Source organism: Glycine soja, chromosome 17 (genome assembly GCF_004193775.1).
Source record: "Glycine soja cultivar W05 chromosome 17, ASM419377v2, whole genome shotgun sequence".
Lineage (NCBI taxonomy): Eukaryota > Viridiplantae > Streptophyta > Magnoliopsida > Fabales > Fabaceae > Glycine > Glycine soja.
The window spans coordinates 8,119,946-8,141,527 of NC_041018.1; the positions used below are offsets into that span (position 1 = coordinate 8,119,946).

Sequence of the window (21,582 nt, forward strand, 5' to 3'; positions counted from 1 at the left end):
TATGAATCCAATTCCACTTTAACTAAGGTAATATCGGTAAAACATAATTTATATATTCAAAAAATATTTATTTATTACAAAATTTAGCTATAATATAATTTGTATATTTAAAAATTATTTTTATATTAAAAAATTATAAATTTTATTTATATAAATAAAAATTTATCTTATAGAATGTATAGGCTAAAATACAATTTATATAAAAGAAATATTTATTTTAAACAATGCACAATGTAAAATATTAGTTGGTTTGTTATTTGTCTGTCAAAAAAAAAGTTGGTTAGTTATTTTAGGTGAATGATAGGGCAAAATAAATCTGTTAAAAACTAAAAGGTAGTTGATTTAGTTATAATATATATGATTTTTTTAAAGAAAATTTTATATTGGATTCTTATTTGTTTATAAAGATAACATCACTATAAAAATAAGTTTTGCCATGTTTTAAATTATCCTAACTTTAGAAAATGATTGCTGTAAAAAAAAAGGAACTTTAAAAAATGATTACTTTTCATAAAAAAAATGGTTATAGGTCTAGACAAAATAGAATAATTAAATCACGTTAATTTACAATTTTTTAAAAAAGAAGGGTATATATTTCATGAACAACTAATGAATAATGCATTACTTGTTGAATGGCATTCAAATGATAAAATAATTTAAATACTCAAACATACCGTTCCAATATAGACATTATGATTTTTAAAATAACAAATCTTCTCATTTTCTCATTCTATATAATTATTCTCGTTTTCTGATTATCTAGAAGGAATATGCAATAAATTATTTTAGCCCTTATAAAAGTTATAAAAAAACTGAGTTATAAATCATTTTCTCACGAGGTAGGACACAAGAAAAAAAAATCATATATAATCTTAATCGATTAGTTAACATGTTGGTTAACCATCTTAAACGATGAATTCGCTTATCAAATGATCTATCTAAGCTATGAAAAAAATTATTTAACAAAAGATATAAACAAATTCACAACCTATTTTACACGCAAGGATAAGTTTATTTACTTTTAAAATAATTCATATTAAAAAAATCTAATTAATGTTATATTAAAATCACTCTTGTTTTAATTTGTAACAAAAATACTTAATTAATAATTACAGTTTTATCAGTTAATCAAATATTATGATTAAATTAATAATTTTTATAATTAACATATTAATAGTTTAAAAATTATTTCATAAAACTAATTAATACTGGGCTTTAATCACGGACAAACAAAGGATTGAAAGGAATGCTACACAGTACAAACTACACTCGTCCCACACTCCATATAGTCCATATACATTTCACAATAGCACGTGAGCCATAGAGACGATAAAAATAGTGTAGAAATTCAGATGGCCACAGCATAAACCAACGATTTTTTTCCTTCTACCCGAAGATTCCAAGAACCAAAGAGGAATAATTCTTCGACGGCCATGCTCCATGACAAGTTCACTGCATTGTGTTATCCGCAGCAATGCTAATCCCCATTAATACAATTTCCAACATGACAAGTTAACTTTCATGTTTTTGTCTCCCTTCAACTTCATCCTATCTTCTCTCTGCCTTTTTCTTCTCATTTTTCTTGCAACCTTACCTCGTAGTCCTACCCCCGAGTCAGGTATCTGCTTATCTTCTCTCATACTTCTCTTATTTTTACCACAGGACCTTACATTTTTCCACATCACGTACATTGTTTTTTATGCATGTATCTTACATATTACTTCTAAACATATAATTGATCTTTTACCCATCTGCATATAAAATAGAGTCATAGAGACATACCATTAAGTTGTTTTTAAGTTCATGTTTAATTTCCTAGTTGTTTGATGCTCTCGATGTTTACCATGTTTGACGGCATATCTGCAACATATGTGTCTTTTTTAATATCACTTCTTGTATTTTTTTTTCTCCTACGTTCAGTTTGCAAAATCATGGGTAGTGAGATAGATACTAAATCAATTGAACCGGTCCGGAATGCCGTTTCTTTGTTTGGAGATAAAAGTGATCAGAAGAAATATCAAACTGCGAGGAGTAAGGTAAGATAAGTACAGAACAGAGTTTTAAACGGATGTTAGAGTATCTTAATTTAGTTTCCTATACAAAATACAGTATCTATATATACACTTGACATTATGACGTTTAATTATCAGTCTCATTCACTCATGTAGATTTGATCCATTAATATCAGTGTAATTTTCATGAGATATCGATATCTTAATTCATGATTTTCCTTTATTATTTTGTTGGTCAGAGTGAATGTGAAAAAGAATTTGAGGAGTTGACCAAGGAATTGGCCAACTGCAAAGTACAATTAGAAGCAAAGCATGCTGCACACATGCAATCACTTCTTAAGCTGGAGCACAACCAAAAGATGATTAATGAGTTGTCTACCCTGCTGAAGAAATCTGACCTCGAAAGAAACAAGAACATGAATGAATGTTCAGATTGCAAGGCTCTTAAAGATGAACTAGAGTCCAAGGTGAAAGAGATGGCTGATCAGAATTTGGAGACTGCAAAGGTCCGGGACCAGCTTTCACATGTTTTAAGTGAATTGAAGGCCACACAAAGGGAGCTTCTTAACAAAGAAACAAAACTTGTTGCTGCTAGAGATTTAGAACTGAACGCTTTGAAAAATGCAAAACAAATGGAATCTGCCTTGGAGGCCGAAAAGGAACAGAAAGAAGAACTCCTGCAGCAAGTGAAGGAGCTCAATGAAGTTATTTACGATTCAAAACTAGCTGCCATTGAATTTGAGAAAGAGAAGTTAGCTATATTGTCTGAGAAGGATGAGAAAATTGAGTTAGCAACAAAAGCTACTGCTCAATTAGAACAACAGTTAAAAGATATGAGAAAGCATGTAGAAATGCTACAAGGATTACAAAATCAACCAATGGATAAGTCTACACTGGTTGGTTCTCTTCCTTTGGAACCTATGCAAGCTAATGAAACACTGGTCATGGAACTAAAGGAGAGAAAGACCATGGACCAATCTGTGTACATTGAGAGACTAGAAATGGAATTGAGTAAGTTAAAACAAGAGCTTACTATTGCAAAGGAAGAAAGAAATTCCTTGAATATTACTACTGAATCACTCAAAAGTGAGTTACATGAGACTAAAGCAGCCCTAAACATGAACAAGGAGAGTGACATTGAAGCACAGGTGGAAATTGCATTGCTCAAATCTCAGCTTCAGGAACATAGGTTGGCTCACAAGAATGGACATGTTACTGAAGTTTCCAAAGCTGATCGGTCAAAGGCAGAAGCTGAAGAGCAAAATAGTGAGAATAACAATGACAGTGTCACAAGCAAATCCTTAGTTGAGAAGAGAAATGAAGTTCAAGGATCGGTAGGGGAAGTTGGAAGATTTTCAGAGTTAGCATTGATGAAAAGGGAGCTGGAAAATGCATTAGTGAAAATTTCTGAGTTGAGGGCACGTGCAGAACAGGCTCTAAGCAGGGCTGAGTTTGCTGAGAATGCTAAAGCAGCATTAGAGGACAAAATAAGGAGACACAGGGAACATAGGCAGAGAAGGAGGGCTGCACTTACTGCACTTAGGGAGGAATCTACCCCTAAACCATTTAGTCCTTCCACATCATATGGAACACCTGGAACCTACCAGCCCTTAGGTAAGGTTCTGAATATGAAAATGTGAAAGTTCAGCTCACATGTAAGTTATTACCTGTTAATTACATTTACTTAGTGTTCCTGCAATAGTTGTTGTATCTAGAGATGATATCAGGTTTGGTCTTATTTTATATTGCATTATTCTTATCCGAATATAGTACTATGTATGAACAATGATACGAGATTGATGGTTCTGATTCTGGCAATAGTACACATTGAAAGATGCATGCACTCGTTTGGTGATTCTAAAAGATTATACAAATATATATATTTTTATTCAATTGCAAGCCTTTTTTTAGATGACGACAACGGACATAAAACTTAAAACTTCTTGCAAACTATATAAATCTCTCACCACTAGGCCGATCATAGTGCATTTAATTACTAACGGACTAATGCAATTTTTTTTACTATAACTATGGAACCTATAGTTTATTAATCAAACTCTTTTCTACATTATTTGTACATGATATCATTTATTTATTCTCACTATTCATTATTGAAACATGGTTTTTGTTTGTGTAATATTACACAGATACAATTTTTTTTCAATCAGTTCTATTCGTTTTTCTTTTTTATGGGTCTAGTAATTACTGTGAGAAATGTTAGAGACATTCTCCGTGACATTTTCTTTCTAACACTCTATAATTGATTGAAATTCATTGAAAATCACCAATTTTGGTTAGTTAGTTCACTTAAGTTTTCTCTCGTGATTTAGAAGTGAGACATATAAAAATTGACAATTTTTAATAAATTTTAGTTAGTGGAATATCAAAGAGAATATCATTAACATTTCTTATTATTTTTGTTTCTGGGTGTGTTACAATTATCCCAAAAGGTCTCCGCGGCTATGATCCAATTGCTTCAGGTGTGGTTTTGGAAACACAAGAATGTTGATGATGAGAGCTGGTTTGGGGGTTGTTTATTTCTGTACTTCCGGAATTGCTTCCTTCCCTTCCCATATTGCTTCTAGAATGATCATTTCAGAAGTAATATGAGAAGTACACGAAGTAATTTGGAGAGTGCAAGAAGCAATTGCCTAGTTTGGGTTTAGTTGGCCCAATAATAAAAAATAACTTATTAGAACGGTTGGGCTCAGTTCTCATGGCCGAACTGTGATGGCCTAGTTAATGGGAGCACTTAACATCCTTAATATCCCGTCCCCTCCCAAAAAAAAGTACCACCCATGAATATTGGAATGATGGAAAATTATCTTAGACATTCTTAAAAATAGAGTTACACAGTGAAAAGAATTATTAATGCATTTCATTTTCCTGGTAAAGTGACCTGCAAATGCTTTATTTTTGTTCTTTTTAATGATATATTGAATCTAGAATCTGTTCTAGGTTCCAATCTCATGATAGCCATTTGATCTCATGTAGGTCTAAGTTTCGAGTTTGGGATGTCTTACCCACGTAGAATTGTCCAAAGAAAAATCTAAAGTTGTTTTCGATGTATTAGTATTTGTGGGACGCTAGATTCCTGAGATGAAATATAGCATATACTGTTAAAAGACACGCTTTGCATTCCTCGTCTTGGGTCCCTATTTGACAAGGAAAGGCAAAATAAGCGGCATGTTGCAATACATGGACTTTTTGTTTTCAATTTCCACAAGCGTGTGCTGGTCAACTGCACATAATAGACCAGTTTAATCAATTTCTGCATTCATCTATAGTTTTCTACGACATTTCAGATTTCACTCTTCAAAGTTCAAAGTAGATTGTTCCCGAAAGAGGGGGAAAAATCTTGAACTCAATATTTGTCTATTAACGTATTTAATGAATGCCCGGAGCTAATATATTTTTCAAACTTTTATAGAAGTACCCATTTCGTCTATATGCTTTGTTTTTAGAAGGAAATAAAAAGATATACCATACTGCAGTAAAAAAAAAAAAAAAAGAGGGGACATGACATGGTTAGACGTGTACGCATGCTATTTTTCATTTGCAAGGCCAACAATTTAATGCAATAAATACTACATTGCACGTGTGGGAATGTATGGTATTATCTATTTTTTTATAGATCACAAATGTCTTTCTTAGAAGGCATTTGTGTCTGAATCATATAAAATTACTATAACAGATTAAATTCTCTTTATAATTGTTTATTTAGAACTCAAATTCTATTACTTCACTAGTTAAGTTGTAATAATACATTGATTGTTAAGATTTTTAGTTTGTTAGAAATAAACTCTATAAATAAGTGCTTACACATAATCATTGTATTTTTTTAAAATCAATCAATTACACTCTGAGCTACTACTTTTATGGTACTCCTCTTTTGTTTTAGATCTATGATCTCGAGCCACATCAATTAGGTGTTACATGTGTCTCTTCTCCCTTTTATATATGTGTTAGTATCATTGTTTTTTTACCGTTAAAAAATGATTTTCGATAAAGTATTAAAATTAATCTTTCAATAAATTATTTTAACTAAGTGTCAAAATATAGTCTCTTGATTAATTATATGGTGATAGAAAAAAAGAAAAATGGTCTCTTTCTTCTAATATAATATGAGATTATGTTTATTAAAAAAAAAAGGTGTAGATTTCACTGCTAACAAAATGACATACTAGCTAAGAATTCCAGAAAATAAATAATAATGTTAAATTTTATTATAATCATTACTTATTGACCAACATTATATATTACATTCAAAATCCCTTTTATCTATATTTTTAACCGTCAATATGATTAAATTGAAGGTAGATCTATTGATCATGCTGTTGATATTACCGGATATCATGTACAATGATTTTCTTTTGTTTTAATGGTCAGTGATTATTTATCAATAACCACTCACGATAAAATAAAATAAAAAAATGAAAACACTGGTGATCGGTGGATTGCAAGTCATTGAAATATAATTGGATATGACTTGAGTTTGAATGATTTAATACAAATAGTTATTTTAAATTCAAGACTTACAAAGAATTATGGAAAAGCATGTTTCAAAATTAAAAAATGAAAGCGCAACTATTAACAGTTATACTTTAAAAATAGTTAGCATTTTCTTGCACTTTTCCACAAGGGACATCTAAAAAAATAACAGTTTTTTAATTTTGAAAGTTATAATTGTCGATTCAAAATTTATTGACGACACTAAAAAGAAGAAAAAGAATGAAATGCCGTTTATACTTGACTTTTATGAATTAAAAATCTAATACTGAAGTTGGATGAATTCTTGTAAAATTCAAATTACTGCTGGACTTAATCTACTTGATTAATATTTATCTTTTTCACTTTAATCAAAAAGATAAATACTGAAGGATTTCTTTTAGCGTCATTATTTTCTTAAAAATTAGTCCTTAATAAACTATTTTAAATAAGTGTCAAAATATAATTTTTTTAATTAATTATACAGTAATAAAAGAAAAAAAGAACTGTCTCTTTTTTAAAATATACTATAAAATCATGTTTGTTAACAAAAATAAACACAAATTTCACCATTAATAATATGATAATAATAACTGAGTTGACAAAATAATTTATTTATTTATAAATATATTGGATTGAATATTTTTTTTGAAAATCAATCATATTTGAATTTATTTTGTTGTGTATTCAAGATTATTCAATAAGCAATTACATGGTCATATATTCAAGAACTTGTATGAACTAAAAAAGTTATTATCTAGTATTTTGTGTTTGTTCTTTGAAAGGTTTATGACTTACAATTTAAATGTATACATTGAACTTCGTTATGAGTTTTTATATGAAAAGTGAATTAATTTGTATATTGCATTGTTTATTTCAATATTTGTAGACTATTTCTTAAAACAAAATTAATACAATCCAAATCAAAATAAATTAGATTGGATTAAATATAATTTAAAAACAAAATGATTAATTGATAATAAAAACAAACTGAAGTAATCAAATTGAATAATTTTCCACTTATTATCGATCTAATCCAATTTATAAACACTCTTTATCAAAAAGCATCTACTTCTTTTGATGCTGTTGAACATCAAAGGTACGACGCATATTTTTCCTTCAGGGAATCCAGTTGATCTAAATTCTTATGCACGTGAGCCGACCAAGATTGTTTATCGTAAGAAAATAAATATTCATGTACCAATATATCCAACGTGAATTTTGACCAAGAAAATGCTTTTCTGATAATATTTGTGGGTTACTTGATTCTTTGAAAATAATAAATTAAAAACTCTGCTAAAGAAACTATATATTGATAGCGTGAAACTTTTGTCAAACACGTAATTCAATTATTTATATATGATTAGAGGAGTATTATAACACGCTCTCTATTATTTTGGCTGGAATTTGTTGAGAATTACCAAAATATAAGTATGATTCATTAAATATGGAATGAGACTCATAATTTTATATTTTTAAATTATTAATAATAAGTGTATTAAATAATGTGTTTGTTACATTTTTCTTAAAAGTACACATGATTCATGGGAAGAACGCTGCTCGGTTTGGTACTAAAGTTTGGTTAGGACCAGAATGGTTGACCTGCTTGGAGGCTCACTAATCAGATTTTGCTTCTTCGAACCATTTGAAAATTCGCACCTTGTTTGTGATGAAATGGGTGACGAATATGTATGTTTTGTTTTGTTTTTTTTTTTTTGGTGAATATCGAATATGTATGTTTGAAACAACAGAGAAAGTGGAAAAAGAACTACATAATTAAATGACATGTTATCAAATTAATGCTAGTAAGTTCACTTGATTATGATGATAATTATAGGCGGTGGGGTTAATTAGGAATGCGCTGTTTGGTCAATAGATGTTTTGTCTTATGGCTTTGATTAGTGAAAACCATAAATTCCTTAATCAAGATGAGGATAAAACTGATTGTGTAACAAAATAATTTAGCCTTTACACATTATTACAAGTTGGGTGCTTTCAGATAGATATGGCACTTGCTTATATAGCTCTGAAATTCAGTTTGATTATTGATTTAATTGAGATAGTGGGTCAGTGATATAATTGATGGGTTAATAATTGATTTGGTTTGATCAAATATATATTAAAAATTTAATATTATATATATCTATTATATATAAGTATATAACTAATATTATTTGAGTAAGAAAATTTTTTTTATATTCTAAAATTTAAAATAACAATTAATAATAATGAAACATCAAAAACGACATCATAGAAGTGGTTTATTATTATTATTTTTTTGTAAAATTGACCGGGTCGGTCCGGTCCAACTAGGATCCGATAACCTAACCGGATGAGTTTGACCGAGTCATCCGGAGTCAATTGTGTAATTAATCCAATAGTAAAACCCACTTGGTTAGGCCACTGGGTCCCAATTGAACCGGTTTGTCTAACCGGACCAAACCGAATTTTACAAGTATGCTTGCTTGCAAGCCATATTTCCAATTGAAGCTAGCTTACAACAAGTGATACTCATTCTTTACCTAAATATAAAAAAAAATTGGTTAATATTAAATTTGTTAACAATTTATATTATTTTACTAAAATTAACCCTTAAGTTTATTGTGACTCATAATTTCTCTTTTTTCATTTAATTGCTTTTACACCTAATTGATTAATGTTTATTAGTTTTCTTATTCAATCCCTAATAAGAGAAATAATATATTTATATTTTAAATATATAAAATTTATGGTAAAATAATAAATGATATTTGAGTAAAAAATAATTAATGTAAAAGATAACTTGAAAAAAAAATCTTATAAAAAAAGACAAATAAAACTAAAAAAAATCATATATTTAGAAACACATGAAGTAATAACCAAGAAGAAAAAAACGAAAAATTGGAGAATTTTATTTTATTTTGCTTTTTAAAGCAAGAGGATGAAATATACTCATATCTTTTAACTGTGGTTAGAGGTGGAAGAATGAGTGTGAGCTCTAGCCTCTAGCTAGTCAGGGATTAATTAAAAATTACTCACTTAGTCAAATTCATAGTTTAGATGAGAATTAATTAAATTTTTATTGCAATGTACAAGTTAAAATACTAGTATTTGAGAAGACAATCCATAATGATTGTTACATATAGTTTGACTCTGATTTTATATTTTGGTTAAGAAACTGGGCAAGATGATCTCTACAGAAGCATCATAATGATAAGAACAATCCAACATATATTGACCTAGCAATCTGACATCCATAATATAAGATTTTCATATAATTATCCAAAGGCTAAAATGCATAAATGGATATCAGATGGTCCTCATTCTCACTCCAATATTGCTGTATATAATAAACTTTGCCGTAAAGCCAAATCCAAGAATATTAATGTGATGGAGGCCGTCGGCACGTTCGTCGTTACTCACCAACCACTCATGATGATTAGTAATGCTTTATTCAACGATGGCCAAAATGTCAAATAAGAATTTCATTAACCTCTTGAAAAGTGACAATGAAATGAAAATGACCCCTTTATTTATGAGTTTTAGAAAGCAATTAGTTATTGGAGAGATTGATCTCTTGTTAGCCTTAGCGACGGGACAATATATATGAAGAACTAATCCAACAACAACTGTGAAGGAGACATCAATTGCAATTTATTTCACCACTTAAGATTGGAAATTTGGAATAATAATAAAACTAAAACTTAATTTAATAGATTAAGCACATACGGCATACATTCCGCTTCCACGTACTTTTTGTGAAAAGGATGACATGAGTTTATTTAAATGTGTGGATTATTCTAAAACACAGTTGCAATTTTTATACAGCTCGTGAAAAAGAGGAATCTGGATTATTTAAATGTTACTTGAAGGATGTTGTTGTCACCAGGGGCAAAGCCAACGTTAATTTATTGGGGGCCAAGTATGATGTTGTTAACAAATTCAAAAGGCTTATTTTGATTTGTAACAAAAAATTATCAATATCAGAAATTAAAATATTCTTTTACTGGAAAATAATTAAATTTAATAAATAGTAGATATGAATAAGAATAAACACTAAATGTATATGATAAAAAATAGTAAATTTATAAGTTCTCTTCATATTAAGTGTTAAACGTGAATTTAGAATAACTCTACCAAAAGTCTAAAATCTTTTTCTCCTTTTAAATATAAGTCAATGAAGAAAATACAAGTTTGAGGAGAATTTTATTTTTTATATTAAAATTAATCAAGAAAATTTGTGACATTTGTTAACAAGACTTAAAAAAAATAAAAGAAAAAACCAAATTTGTTTTAGCTTTGAACTTTGATATATACGTTTGAGGATTTACATATGCATAATAACTTAATGAATTAAAAATTCAACTAAGCGTCTAATTAAAAAAAAACATTATAATTTAACATTATAAAAAAGGGCATAAACATCACTTTCAAGTTTCAAAACTTCCGTAAAAATAAAAGTTTCAAAACTCATATAAATTTTAAAAAAGAGATGATTTTACTTGCGCGACTAACCATTTTGCAATTTAACTTCATTTCATTCAATTTTTAGAATCATTATAATTTATAATACCTATTTAATTTAAATATCACTAGTATAAAATACTATTTTTATGAAATACGAAGTTAAATTCCCGTGGATTTGATTCATTTAACGGTCACAGCATGGATAATTTTGATTCAATGTATTGTAGATCGCATTGCACGCATGTACCAACAATATTTTACGGTTATTGAATTATAATGATTTATGGTAAAATTACTCTTATTAAAAAAATATAGTAAAATTACTGATCTAAAAAGTCGCCCGGGGGAACGTAGATTGTCCCTGGTTTGTCACACTAGCTAGTGTGGTTATGTTTAATATTTAAAATGAACCAATATATATATATATATATATATATACACACTAGTGTGGTTTGTCTCTTATTTTTTTTAAAAATTGTAATTTTGTATCTAATTTTTAATTTTGTTTACATTTATTTTTGTTTTTACATTTTAATTAATTAAATTATTCCTTGATGATATTTAAGGTTATATATAATTATTTCTAGAATTATATTCAAAACTGTTTTAGTCCTTAATTTTTTTAAATTCCTGAATTTTGATAAATTATTTTTTAATCTCTGATATAATAAAATTGACATTTTATGGTGGGTTTCTAATTTGTGATAATTTTTAACATTTTTAATTAATTTTAAAATATAAATTCAAGTGATTAAAAAATAAAATTAACTTATGACAGTTAAAAATCACTAAAAATATTAATTTATTAGTTAGAGATTAAAATAAATAGGATTAACTTTTCATTTTTAGTTCTTGAAATTGTTTTTACAGGTTTTAGTCCTTAATGTTTACCTCTGGTTTTTCGTGTTTGGTCAGTATGTGTTGAGTTGGCAGTTAATTTTTAACTATTCTAAAACATTTTTCGGCGGTTTATTTCTGGGGGTTTTTAACCGCCAAAAAAACCTTGGTTAAAGTGTATTTCACTTTATTAGACTATTTTTAAATTTCTTTAATAAGATCCGATTACAATTTGTGATACGTTTTTGAGATTGTAGTTTTTGTTTTGTTGCTTTTGTTTTTTTCTCTTTTCCACAATTATAAAAAAAAAAATGTCACATGCAAATTTAAGTTGAATCCAAGTTGGGATTCCAGTGAGTGGCATAACTTGAATCCAAGTTGGGAAGAAAACAATGGCTTCCAGCTTCGCTTCAGTTTTGGTTTTCGATATACCCATTAGTTTGCTTCCCTAATGATAAATCCCACCATTATTTATACCCATTAGTTCGCTCCCTAACCCCAATCAAATTCGCCACTCATATTTCTTCGACTATATCATTTATCTTCCCTATCCTCTCATCGTGCGTTTTGCTCTAAAAGATGGAAGGCCTCTGAAGCAGATGCAAGGAGGCGCAGGAAGAAAAAGAACGTTAACGAAAGATTACGATTCGTCCTCCACCGCTGTATAAATGTTCTTGTTTTGATTTTGGAACATGAGGAGGTTTTTTATGCATAGGGAGGCAATTTCCGACGGTTATTAGTCGCCATAAATCATTTAATATATTTTCACCAAGTTACCTAAGCATTTTCTGGTAATTTAAAACCTCCAAGAAACTGAACGGTTACAATGATAAAAATAATTAACACGTGTCATTATCTTTGACTACCACATCATTAATTAACATAAACTTAACCATTAAGAACACAAACAAACAAAAACATTAAGGACTTAAAACATTTAAAATTTTGTTTAGAGATTAAAAATAAAAATTCAAAAACCAACAAAATACTTAATATAATTTTTAAAAAAAAAATTAGGGACTAATATATATATATATATATATATATATATATATTTCAAACTTAAAAACTAAAACAATAATTAAATTTTTTTAGAATAATTTTAATAAGTATTTATTGAAGATATGACATATATAGCCTATAGGCATGTGTTGGTATATATATTATTTCAAAGGAGTTATTAATGTAACATAACGCCTTTCTTTTAAGTTTTGTAAAAAAAAAAAATTCTTTCTTAAGTGATGGTATTAATTATTTTAGATTTTTATTTTATAAAAATTGAAACTAACAAAAAATTATAAAGAATAAAATAAAAAAATCTTCATACTTATAATGACTTTAAAAGATTATTTTTGAAAATTGAATTGGACTCTTTTAAAAAAAATAATCGGACTGATTGATTCCATCAAAAAATTTGACAAATTAATTTTTTATTTGATCTATTAAATTAGAGAACCTATTATTTTGTTTAGATGATCAGGACCGATTCAGGAATGGTTCAATTTTTTTAAAATCATATTATTAATATGAAATATTTATTAATGATAATTAATCTCTGTCAACAAAATTTACTCATTATTTTTAGTGAATTTTTTTCCTTCTTACTAGCATGTTTTTTTTTTTTTCATCCACATGTTCGAATCCTTGGTCGGTTAAAACAAGATGTTGTTTTACTTAATAAAAAAATAAAATTAAATAAAGACGTTTTATTTATTTTCATAGTTACTGTTTGGGTGATCCACACTTCTTACAACACATCATTGCGAGACACTTAGTGGGACGTGACTCAATATATTTTTCCTTTGAATTCATGCAAGCTTGCTAGACGTTGCTGCTGTCGAATTAATTCTGCAACTTGCAACTGAGAGACCCTAATGGTTAGGTATCATTTGTAATCTCAATTAATATTCATAAGACACATAACTAAATATTTGTTTTCATAATTAAAAACTTGAATATGTATTTCATAAAAATTGATAAAGACTATAAATATATAGTATTTAAAGAATCAAGATTATCCAATAATTTCTGCAAGACCTACCTGTACGCATGCCTTACTTGTTTGATCAATATGTCGATCTCATGAATAGTTAGACTTAGGGGTAACTGGATATATAGTTAGACATGTACAGGGTTACATTTATGTAACCCGCGGTTGTAATTTTTGTTGTATTTTTAGTTTTTCCTGTGTTATGAGATTATGGTAGTTTGATTATTTTTTTTTTTTTACATATTATTTCATATATTATATGTTTTCCTAAAAATATTGTTTAATTAATATCAGTTTGATCACAGATTAACGGAAGTTGAACCACTTAAAAAAAATGGAAAAATACCACGTGCATGACAATTGTCAAATCATGATACATGTCTTAATCTCTTCTTCGGTTGGACACACGGGAGCGGCCAAAGCTATTATAAATCTTGTTCAATGTATAGTACATTGAAATTTCAATATTTGTCTTTATTAATTCTTTCCGTTTACGCTCATCAGTCATTACTCATTACTATTCTATAATATACATGTTTTTTTTTAATAATAAGTAGAAAAAAATGTTTTTTCTTTCGATCAAACCTAGTTTTGGTGCAAGTACTTTTAAATCAATAAATTTAGTCTTTTAACTTTTAAGAATATCTAAATTTAATTTTTCTTTTCTTTTTTAATTTTGTGTTGGTAAAATTTAAGTTACCATTAAATATTAAGTTTAAATATGAAAAGAGATTAAATTCGCATATTTTTTAAAGTTAGATAACTAAAATTTGTTGATTTGAAAGTATAAAGACCAAAATCTGATTGAAAGTTCAAGAATTAAAAACACATTTAAAAAAAAATCAATTCTGAGACTTTTAAAATTTATAAGAATTAAAACTAACAAAAAAATTATTTGGATTAAAATCAAAATTTATAGGATCTATCAAATATATTAAATAAAAAATAATTTCTTTTAAAATTATGAATTAACTAGACATACTTTATTTTTAATTTGTGTAACGTTGACAAATTAGGTAATTCAAAATTAAACTAATCCGAAACTAAGTCGAGATATGAACAGATAATATGTGACTCATTAGTATATGTAAGGCTTAGTTAAACAATATGTAACTTTTTGTATCATATTTAGTTAGAGACAAAACCTAAAATCTAATATGAAGGAAAAGTAGTTTAGGTATATCATTTAATTTCGAAATCGGTTAATTAAAAAAAACTTTTTTTAGAGGAATTACAAAACTGAATGTCAGCTGATTACTTGAAATATGTAAGGCATGATTAAGTACTTTTTATTTTGTTTTGGTGACAATTTTTTAATTATTTTTTTATGCATACATTAAGGAAGAAAACAAATACTTCAAGTCAAATTTAGCATTATAGTTTATAATTGTTACGTTGGCACAATAGAATTGAATAATTAGATTATGTGTACACATAATTTTAAAATTATGGTGGCAACAAATGCTTGTTACAAAAAAAAATAATACATATATAGAGAGAGTATACATCATGACAATGAAATTAGAACTAAAAATTTGAAATTATATTGTATTTTTCATACATTTTACATGTTGATAAATTGAAAACAAAATGTTATTGATCTTATAGCTCAAAAGATACCAACTTGGTTTATAAAATTAGAGTATGGCGGCTAAGTTAAAAGTTTAGTTCCATACAAATTTGTGAAAAATATCAAGTAATTCTAGTTCTAGTAAATCTACAATTTTAAATCAAGTCAAATTTAAGTAAAACACAAGAATACGCAGTTGTAAGCTCTGTATCAAAATCTTTCGTTTCCTTTTTATTTCCCCTTCCTTGTCTCCTACATTAAAATGTGTAATGTCAATTAAAAAGTCTACGAGTTTTAATTAGGTTTCAATGTTTCATGGAGGATATATCAATGTCTGTTTGTAACGTATTTCATTCTCCTAATGTTTAGTATTAACATGTTCTCCTTGCCTATAGTTTTTTTTTGTTGGTGAATTTTCTCTTTGCCTATAGATCTGCTTACGTTTCTTTCACAAGAAATTGGTACCCTCAAACCTTCAATTTGTTTTTGATGCATTACAAGAAGAAATAATAAAATATTTGATGATCACGAGCCTCTTGATTAACAAAGAACGCCTTTATTTGATGCCTTCTTATATTTATCCTAAACTTAAAATGTCACTGTGCTTCCACAATGGTTATTTCTACATAATCCAACTACTTCCGAAAATTTCTAACGTTTAAAAATCCACATTGAGTTTCTATGTTCATGAAATAGTGGTATGATCAGATATATAATACCACGTCAGTAATTATTCTACTTGAATAATTTTAATGTTCATGAAATAGTAATTATTCTACTTGAATAATTTAGTGAAAATAAATGCCTATTAAGAGTCTCATCGGATGATTCATAAACATGATAAGTGCGCTTATATAACTAGGTAGACCACCCTTATGAACCGGTTTTTAAGGAGACCTTTCGGATGTCTTTGTTACACTATAAAATTTTAATATGGTATCAGAGTCCTATTCTGCCTGGTGGGTGTCGCCAACCTCGCTTTGTGATGACGAGCCCTGGCTCGAGGGGACGTGTTAAGAACTTTCGGATGCCTTTGCTGTACTATAAAATTTAATAATAAGAGCTTAGGATTAGATTTCTTGATTTCTTGATATAGCACAAGGAAACAACTATTGAACAAAAACCATTAAAAATGTGTTAATAAAAAGAAAACATTAAAAACGCTAATGTAGTTTGTTGGTACACGAGGCTGATATGAATTGCATTACCAAAATTGTTGAGATATGCTATGAGGTTCTTTTGGCTTTACTTACCTTCACGAACTGGACATCATTTATAGCTATCCAATGAAACAACACATACGATACACCATTTTTAACCACTTTGAATTTGATTCAACTGGTATCTAACTAAATCCAGGGGCGTTCTTAGCAACTCCCTAACCTTATTCACAGATTCTGTTCCCGTAAATCGTTGCCAAATTTTCCACGAAATTCACAAAAAACGCATCTACTAATAGTGTTCAACCAAGATAACGGCGGTCTCACGTAACATGTCATAAACATTGTTTATAATATTTTTTTTATGACATCACTCATTTTAGTAGTATTACATATTTTCCTTTTTATATTTCTTAGTTAAATAAAATATTGTAGAAATATATTATTGTGCAAAAAGTAAAAGCCAACTTCTCGTGTCTCTTTGGCTTTGATCACGTTCACATACAACCTAATCTAAATCTATGATATCTATCTACCAACATTGGTAATTGCAAAGAATTGCGTAAACCGTGTCTGTCTTGTACTGTTTTGTAACTTTGTTTAGTCTTAGGTCAAACTCAAACCCGTGCGGGCCAATCTTCTCCGAACCGGTCAGCAAGGGCGGCTCGACCGGTCTCCTTGGCTCCTCCAAAACGTGAGCTTCTTTATCTTTTCCTTGTGCTGCCATTCAGAAATGTGAATCCTTGAATAAATAAATGCACCAAAACATGCAACTGATTTCACATTCATTAACAACCACATCAAACACGAGCAAGCATTAAGCATACCCTTATTTTGTTTTTACATAATCATACAAAGATAGCCACCATTCATTAAATTACAATTATTCATGAGACCTGAACACACGTATCCTCAACGACTAAAAGTAAACATTTAATGCAAGCGAAGCTTCGCGTTTCGATTTCCATTTTTTGTCTCCCTGCTGCTATACCTCCAAATCCAACACGCTTCCCAATGGCTTCAATTTCCTCATGTTCTTGAGTAACTCTTATTTTATTCCGGGAATCACCAACACATGAGTTTTGATCAATAAAGAAAAACAATAGAAGAAGCAAAAAAGGAAAGAGATACTCCAAACAGCAACATAAATGTCAGAGCAGGAAACAGATTCCTGCGGCTTGCTCTTATTCTTTTTCTTGATCCTTCTTTCAGGTACTCATTCTTTGCTCTATTGTGCTCTTGAGAGTTAGTATTCCTTGCTCTTATTCATATTCAGTGTTTCGAAGGTTGGTGATTCTGTTATACAATTATTACAAACTTGTGTTTTTGTGTTTACCGAAGCAATTCTTGTTTTTGTGTTTGGTTTTGGCAGGTAAAGTTGCTGTAGGGGAATCTTTGGACAAAGACAAAGAGGTTCTGCTGAAGCTGAAATTTTACCTGGACAGCAAAATTCTTGCAGACAGAGGAGGTTACATATATTGGAACGCCAATAGCTCCAATCCTTGTGAATGGAAAGGAATTTCATGCAGTGCTACGAAGAGGGTGGTTGGCATAGAACTTTCTAATAGTGACATCACCGGTGAGATATTCATGAATTTTTCGCAGCTCACTGAACTCACACACCTTGATCTCTCTCAGAACACGCTCTCCGGCGAGATTCCTGAGGACTTGAGGCACTGCCACAAGCTTGTACATCTCAACCTATCACATAATATTCTTGAAGGGGAGCTGAACTTGACTGGATTGATAGGCTTGCGCACATTAGACTTGTCAAATAACAGATTTTATGGGGATATTGGGTTGAATTTCCCTTCCATTTGTGCCAATTTAGTCGTTGCGAATGTCTCAGGTAATAAATTGACTGGTGTGATTGAAAACTGCTTTGATCAATGTCTCAAGTTGCAGTACTTGGATTTGAGCACCAACAATCTGAGTGGAAGCATATGGATGAAGTTTTCGAGGCTCAAAGAGTTTTCTGTTGCGGAGAACCATCTAAATGGGACTATTCCTTTGGAAGCTTTTCCTTTGAATTGTAGCCTTCAAGAACTAGACCTTTCACAAAATGGATTTGCTGGTGAGGCACCTAAGGGGGTTGCTAACTGCAAGAATTTAACAAGTCTGAATCTTTCTAGTAACAAATTTACTGGGGCTATTCCCGTTGAAATAGGGTCCATCTCGGGCCTCAAAGCATTGTACTTGGGAAACAACAGCTTTTCAAGAGAGATTCCTGAGGCCCTTCTGAACTTGACCAATTTGTCCTTCTTGGATTTGAGCAGAAACCAATTTGGTGGGGACATACAAAAGATATTTGGCAAATTTAAGCAAGTAAGCTTTCTTCTGTTGCATTCAAATAATTACAGTGGGGGATTGATATCCTCAGGAATTCTCACATTGCCAAACATTTGGCGGTTAGACCTAAGCTACAATAACTTTTCAGGTCTATTACCTGTTGAGATTTCTCAAATGACTGGTCTGAAGTTTCTGATGTTATCCTACAACCAATTCAATGGATCCATTCCAACCGAATTTGGAAACATGACTCAACTGCAGGCACTCGACCTTGCCTTCAACAATTTGAGTGGATCTATACCCTCAAGCCTTGGAAACTTGAGCTCCCTCTTATGGTTGATGCTTGCAAACAATTCTTTAACTGGAGAAATCCCTCGAGAGTTGGGAAACTGTTCAAGCTTGTTATGGCTAAACCTTGCCAACAATAAGCTCTCTGGAAAGTTGCCTTCTGAACTGTCCAAAATTGGAAGGAATGCCACGACCACATTTGAATCGAATAGGCAAAACTATCGAATGGTTGCTGGATCTGGTGAATGCTTAGCAATGAGGAGATGGATACCTGCGGATTACCCTCCATTCAGCTTTGTGTACAGCCTCTTAACCAGGAAAACTTGTAGAGAGCTTTGGGACAAATTGCTCAAAGGATATGGTGTTTTCCAGATTTGCACACCTGGTGAAAGAATTCGCAGAACACAGATATCCGGGTATATTCAGCTAAGTTCGAACCAGCTCAGTGGTGAAATCCCTTCAGAAATTGGGACTATGGTGAACTTCAGCATGATGCACATGGGGTTTAACAACTTCTCTGGGAAGTTCCCTCCAGAGATTGCAAGTATTCCCATTGTGGTGCTAAACATCACAAGTAACCAGTTTTCAGGTGAAATCCCCGAAGAAATTGGCAACTTGAAGTGTTTGATGAATCTTGACTTGTCTTGCAACAACTTCTCTGGGACGTTTCCAACAAGTTTGAACAAATTGACAGAGCTTAACAAGTTCAACATCTCATACAACCCCTTAATATCCGGTGTGGTTCCATCAACAGGACAGTTTGCTACCTTTGAGAAAAATTCATATTTAGGCAACCCCTTTCTGATCCTTCCCGAGTTTATTGATAACGTTACCAACAATCAAAACAACACCTTTCCCAAAGCGCATAAAAAGTCCACAAGACTGTCTGTGTTTTTGGTGTGTATAGTTATAACACTGGTTTTGGCAGTATTCGGACTTCTTACAATCCTAGTCTGTGTATCGGTGAAAAGCCCTTCAGAGGAACCAAGATACCTCTTGAGGGATACAAAACAGTGGCATGATTCTAGCAGCTCCGGATCCTCATCATGGATGTCTGACACAGTTAAGGTTATCCGTTTGAACAAGACAGCTTTCACACATGCTGATATTCTCAAAGCAACTAGCAGCTTCTCAGAGGAAAGAATCATAGGAAAAGGAGGATTTGGAACAGTGTACAAGGGAGTGTTTTCAGATGGCAGACAAGTAGCAGTGAAGAAGCTTCAGAGGGAAGGCCTCGAAGGAGAAAAAGAATTCAAGGCTGAAATGGAGGTTCTGAGTGGTCATGGATTTGGCTGGCCTCATCCAAACCTGGTCACGCTCTACGGTTGGTGCCTAAATGGTTCAGAGAAGATACTGATTTATGAGTACATAGAAGGTGGAAGCTTGGAGGATTTAGTCACTGATAGAACACGTTTGACATGGAGGAGGAGGCTAGAAGTGGCAATTGATGTGGCACGTGCACTAGTCTATTTGCACCACGAGTGCTACCCTTCTGTTGTGCACAGAGATGTGAAGGCTAGCAATGTATTACTAGACAAAGATGGGAAGGCCAAGGTCACTGATTTTGGGCTTGCAAGAGTGGTTGATGTTGGGGACAGTCATGTGAGTACTATGGTGGCTGGGACAGTAGGCTATGTTGCACCAGAATATGGACACACATGGCAAGCTACTACAAAAGGGGATGTGTACAGTTTTGGGGTGTTGGTTATGGAGTTGGCAACAGCAAGAAGAGCAGTGGATGGAGGTGAAGAGTGTTTGGTGGAGTGGGCTAGGCGTGTTATGGGTTATGGACGACATCATCGCGGGTTGGGTCGTTCTGTTCCAGTTTTGCTAATGGGTTCTGGGCTTGTTGGTGGGGCTGAGGAGATGGGTGAGTTGCTAAGGATTGGGGTGATGTGTACTGCTGATTCACCACAGGCTAGACCCAACATGAAGGAGGTTCTTGCTATGCTGATTAAGATATCTAATCCCAAGGGGTACTCAAGTTATGGACACTACCTTGTTTAGCCATTTTGTGTTTAGGGGATTTTGATGGATCTGGGAGAAAAAAAAAATGTGCATAGGATAAGGTGTAGCATAGTTTACATAGAAACAATATGTCATGCACAGTTGATTCTTCTATTGTATGTACACAGAAACTTCATTCATTATGTTAAAGAAGTCGCTCAATTTTGTTGTGTAAAACGTATTGCAATAGTGATTTTACATTTTTACGTTTGTTCCTCCCTTTTTGATGATTATTCAGCAATCAGCACATCAGTTCTGTTGTCTTTTAATTTTCAGTAACAGATAGTTAGTTAACCATTTCCGCGCACACACACACACTAGCACTTTAGACCATCAATATGAAATGGAGTAAGAGAGAAATTAAACATCAAGAGCCTTGAGGATGACAAGTGAATAGAATGTCATTTAGTAGAGTACCCCTTTACCAAGAAGGCAAGGTATAGCTTTCACTTTGTGCTAAAATGGCCATACGCTGGATCTAACATGTATCAATAG

At 31.0% G+C, this 21,582-nt stretch overlaps 2 protein-coding genes across 3 annotated transcripts; both read left to right on the top strand.

The window, feature by feature from the left end:
* The first annotated feature begins 1,358 nt into the window (after positions 1–1,358).
* LOC114393168 (spindle pole body component 110-like) lies at positions 1,359–3,830 on the top strand. Its single transcript, XM_028354433.1, has 3 exons — positions 1,359–1,618; positions 1,921–2,036; positions 2,252–3,830. Exons 1-3 carry the CDS (start codon positions 1,522–1,524, stop codon positions 3,650–3,652), a joined length of 1,614 nt encoding a protein of 537 aa, XP_028210234.1. The 5' UTR covers positions 1,359–1,521; the 3' UTR covers positions 3,653–3,830.
* Positions 3,831–17,253: 13,423 nt separating this feature from the next.
* LOC114393839 (probable LRR receptor-like serine/threonine-protein kinase At1g74360) lies at positions 17,254–21,298 on the top strand. 2 transcript variants are annotated; one of them, XM_028355299.1, is made up of 2 exons: positions 17,254–17,715; positions 17,876–21,298. In XM_028355299.1, exons 1-2 carry the CDS (start codon positions 17,652–17,654, stop codon positions 21,085–21,087), a joined length of 3,276 nt encoding a protein of 1,091 aa, XP_028211100.1. In that variant the 5' UTR covers positions 17,254–17,651; the 3' UTR covers positions 21,088–21,298. The 2 variants fall into 2 exon arrangements, with proteins under 2 accessions (XP_028211100.1, XP_028211101.1); XM_028355300.1 differs by having other exon boundaries at positions 17,692–17,789.
* Positions 21,299–21,582: the final 284 nt, after the last annotated feature.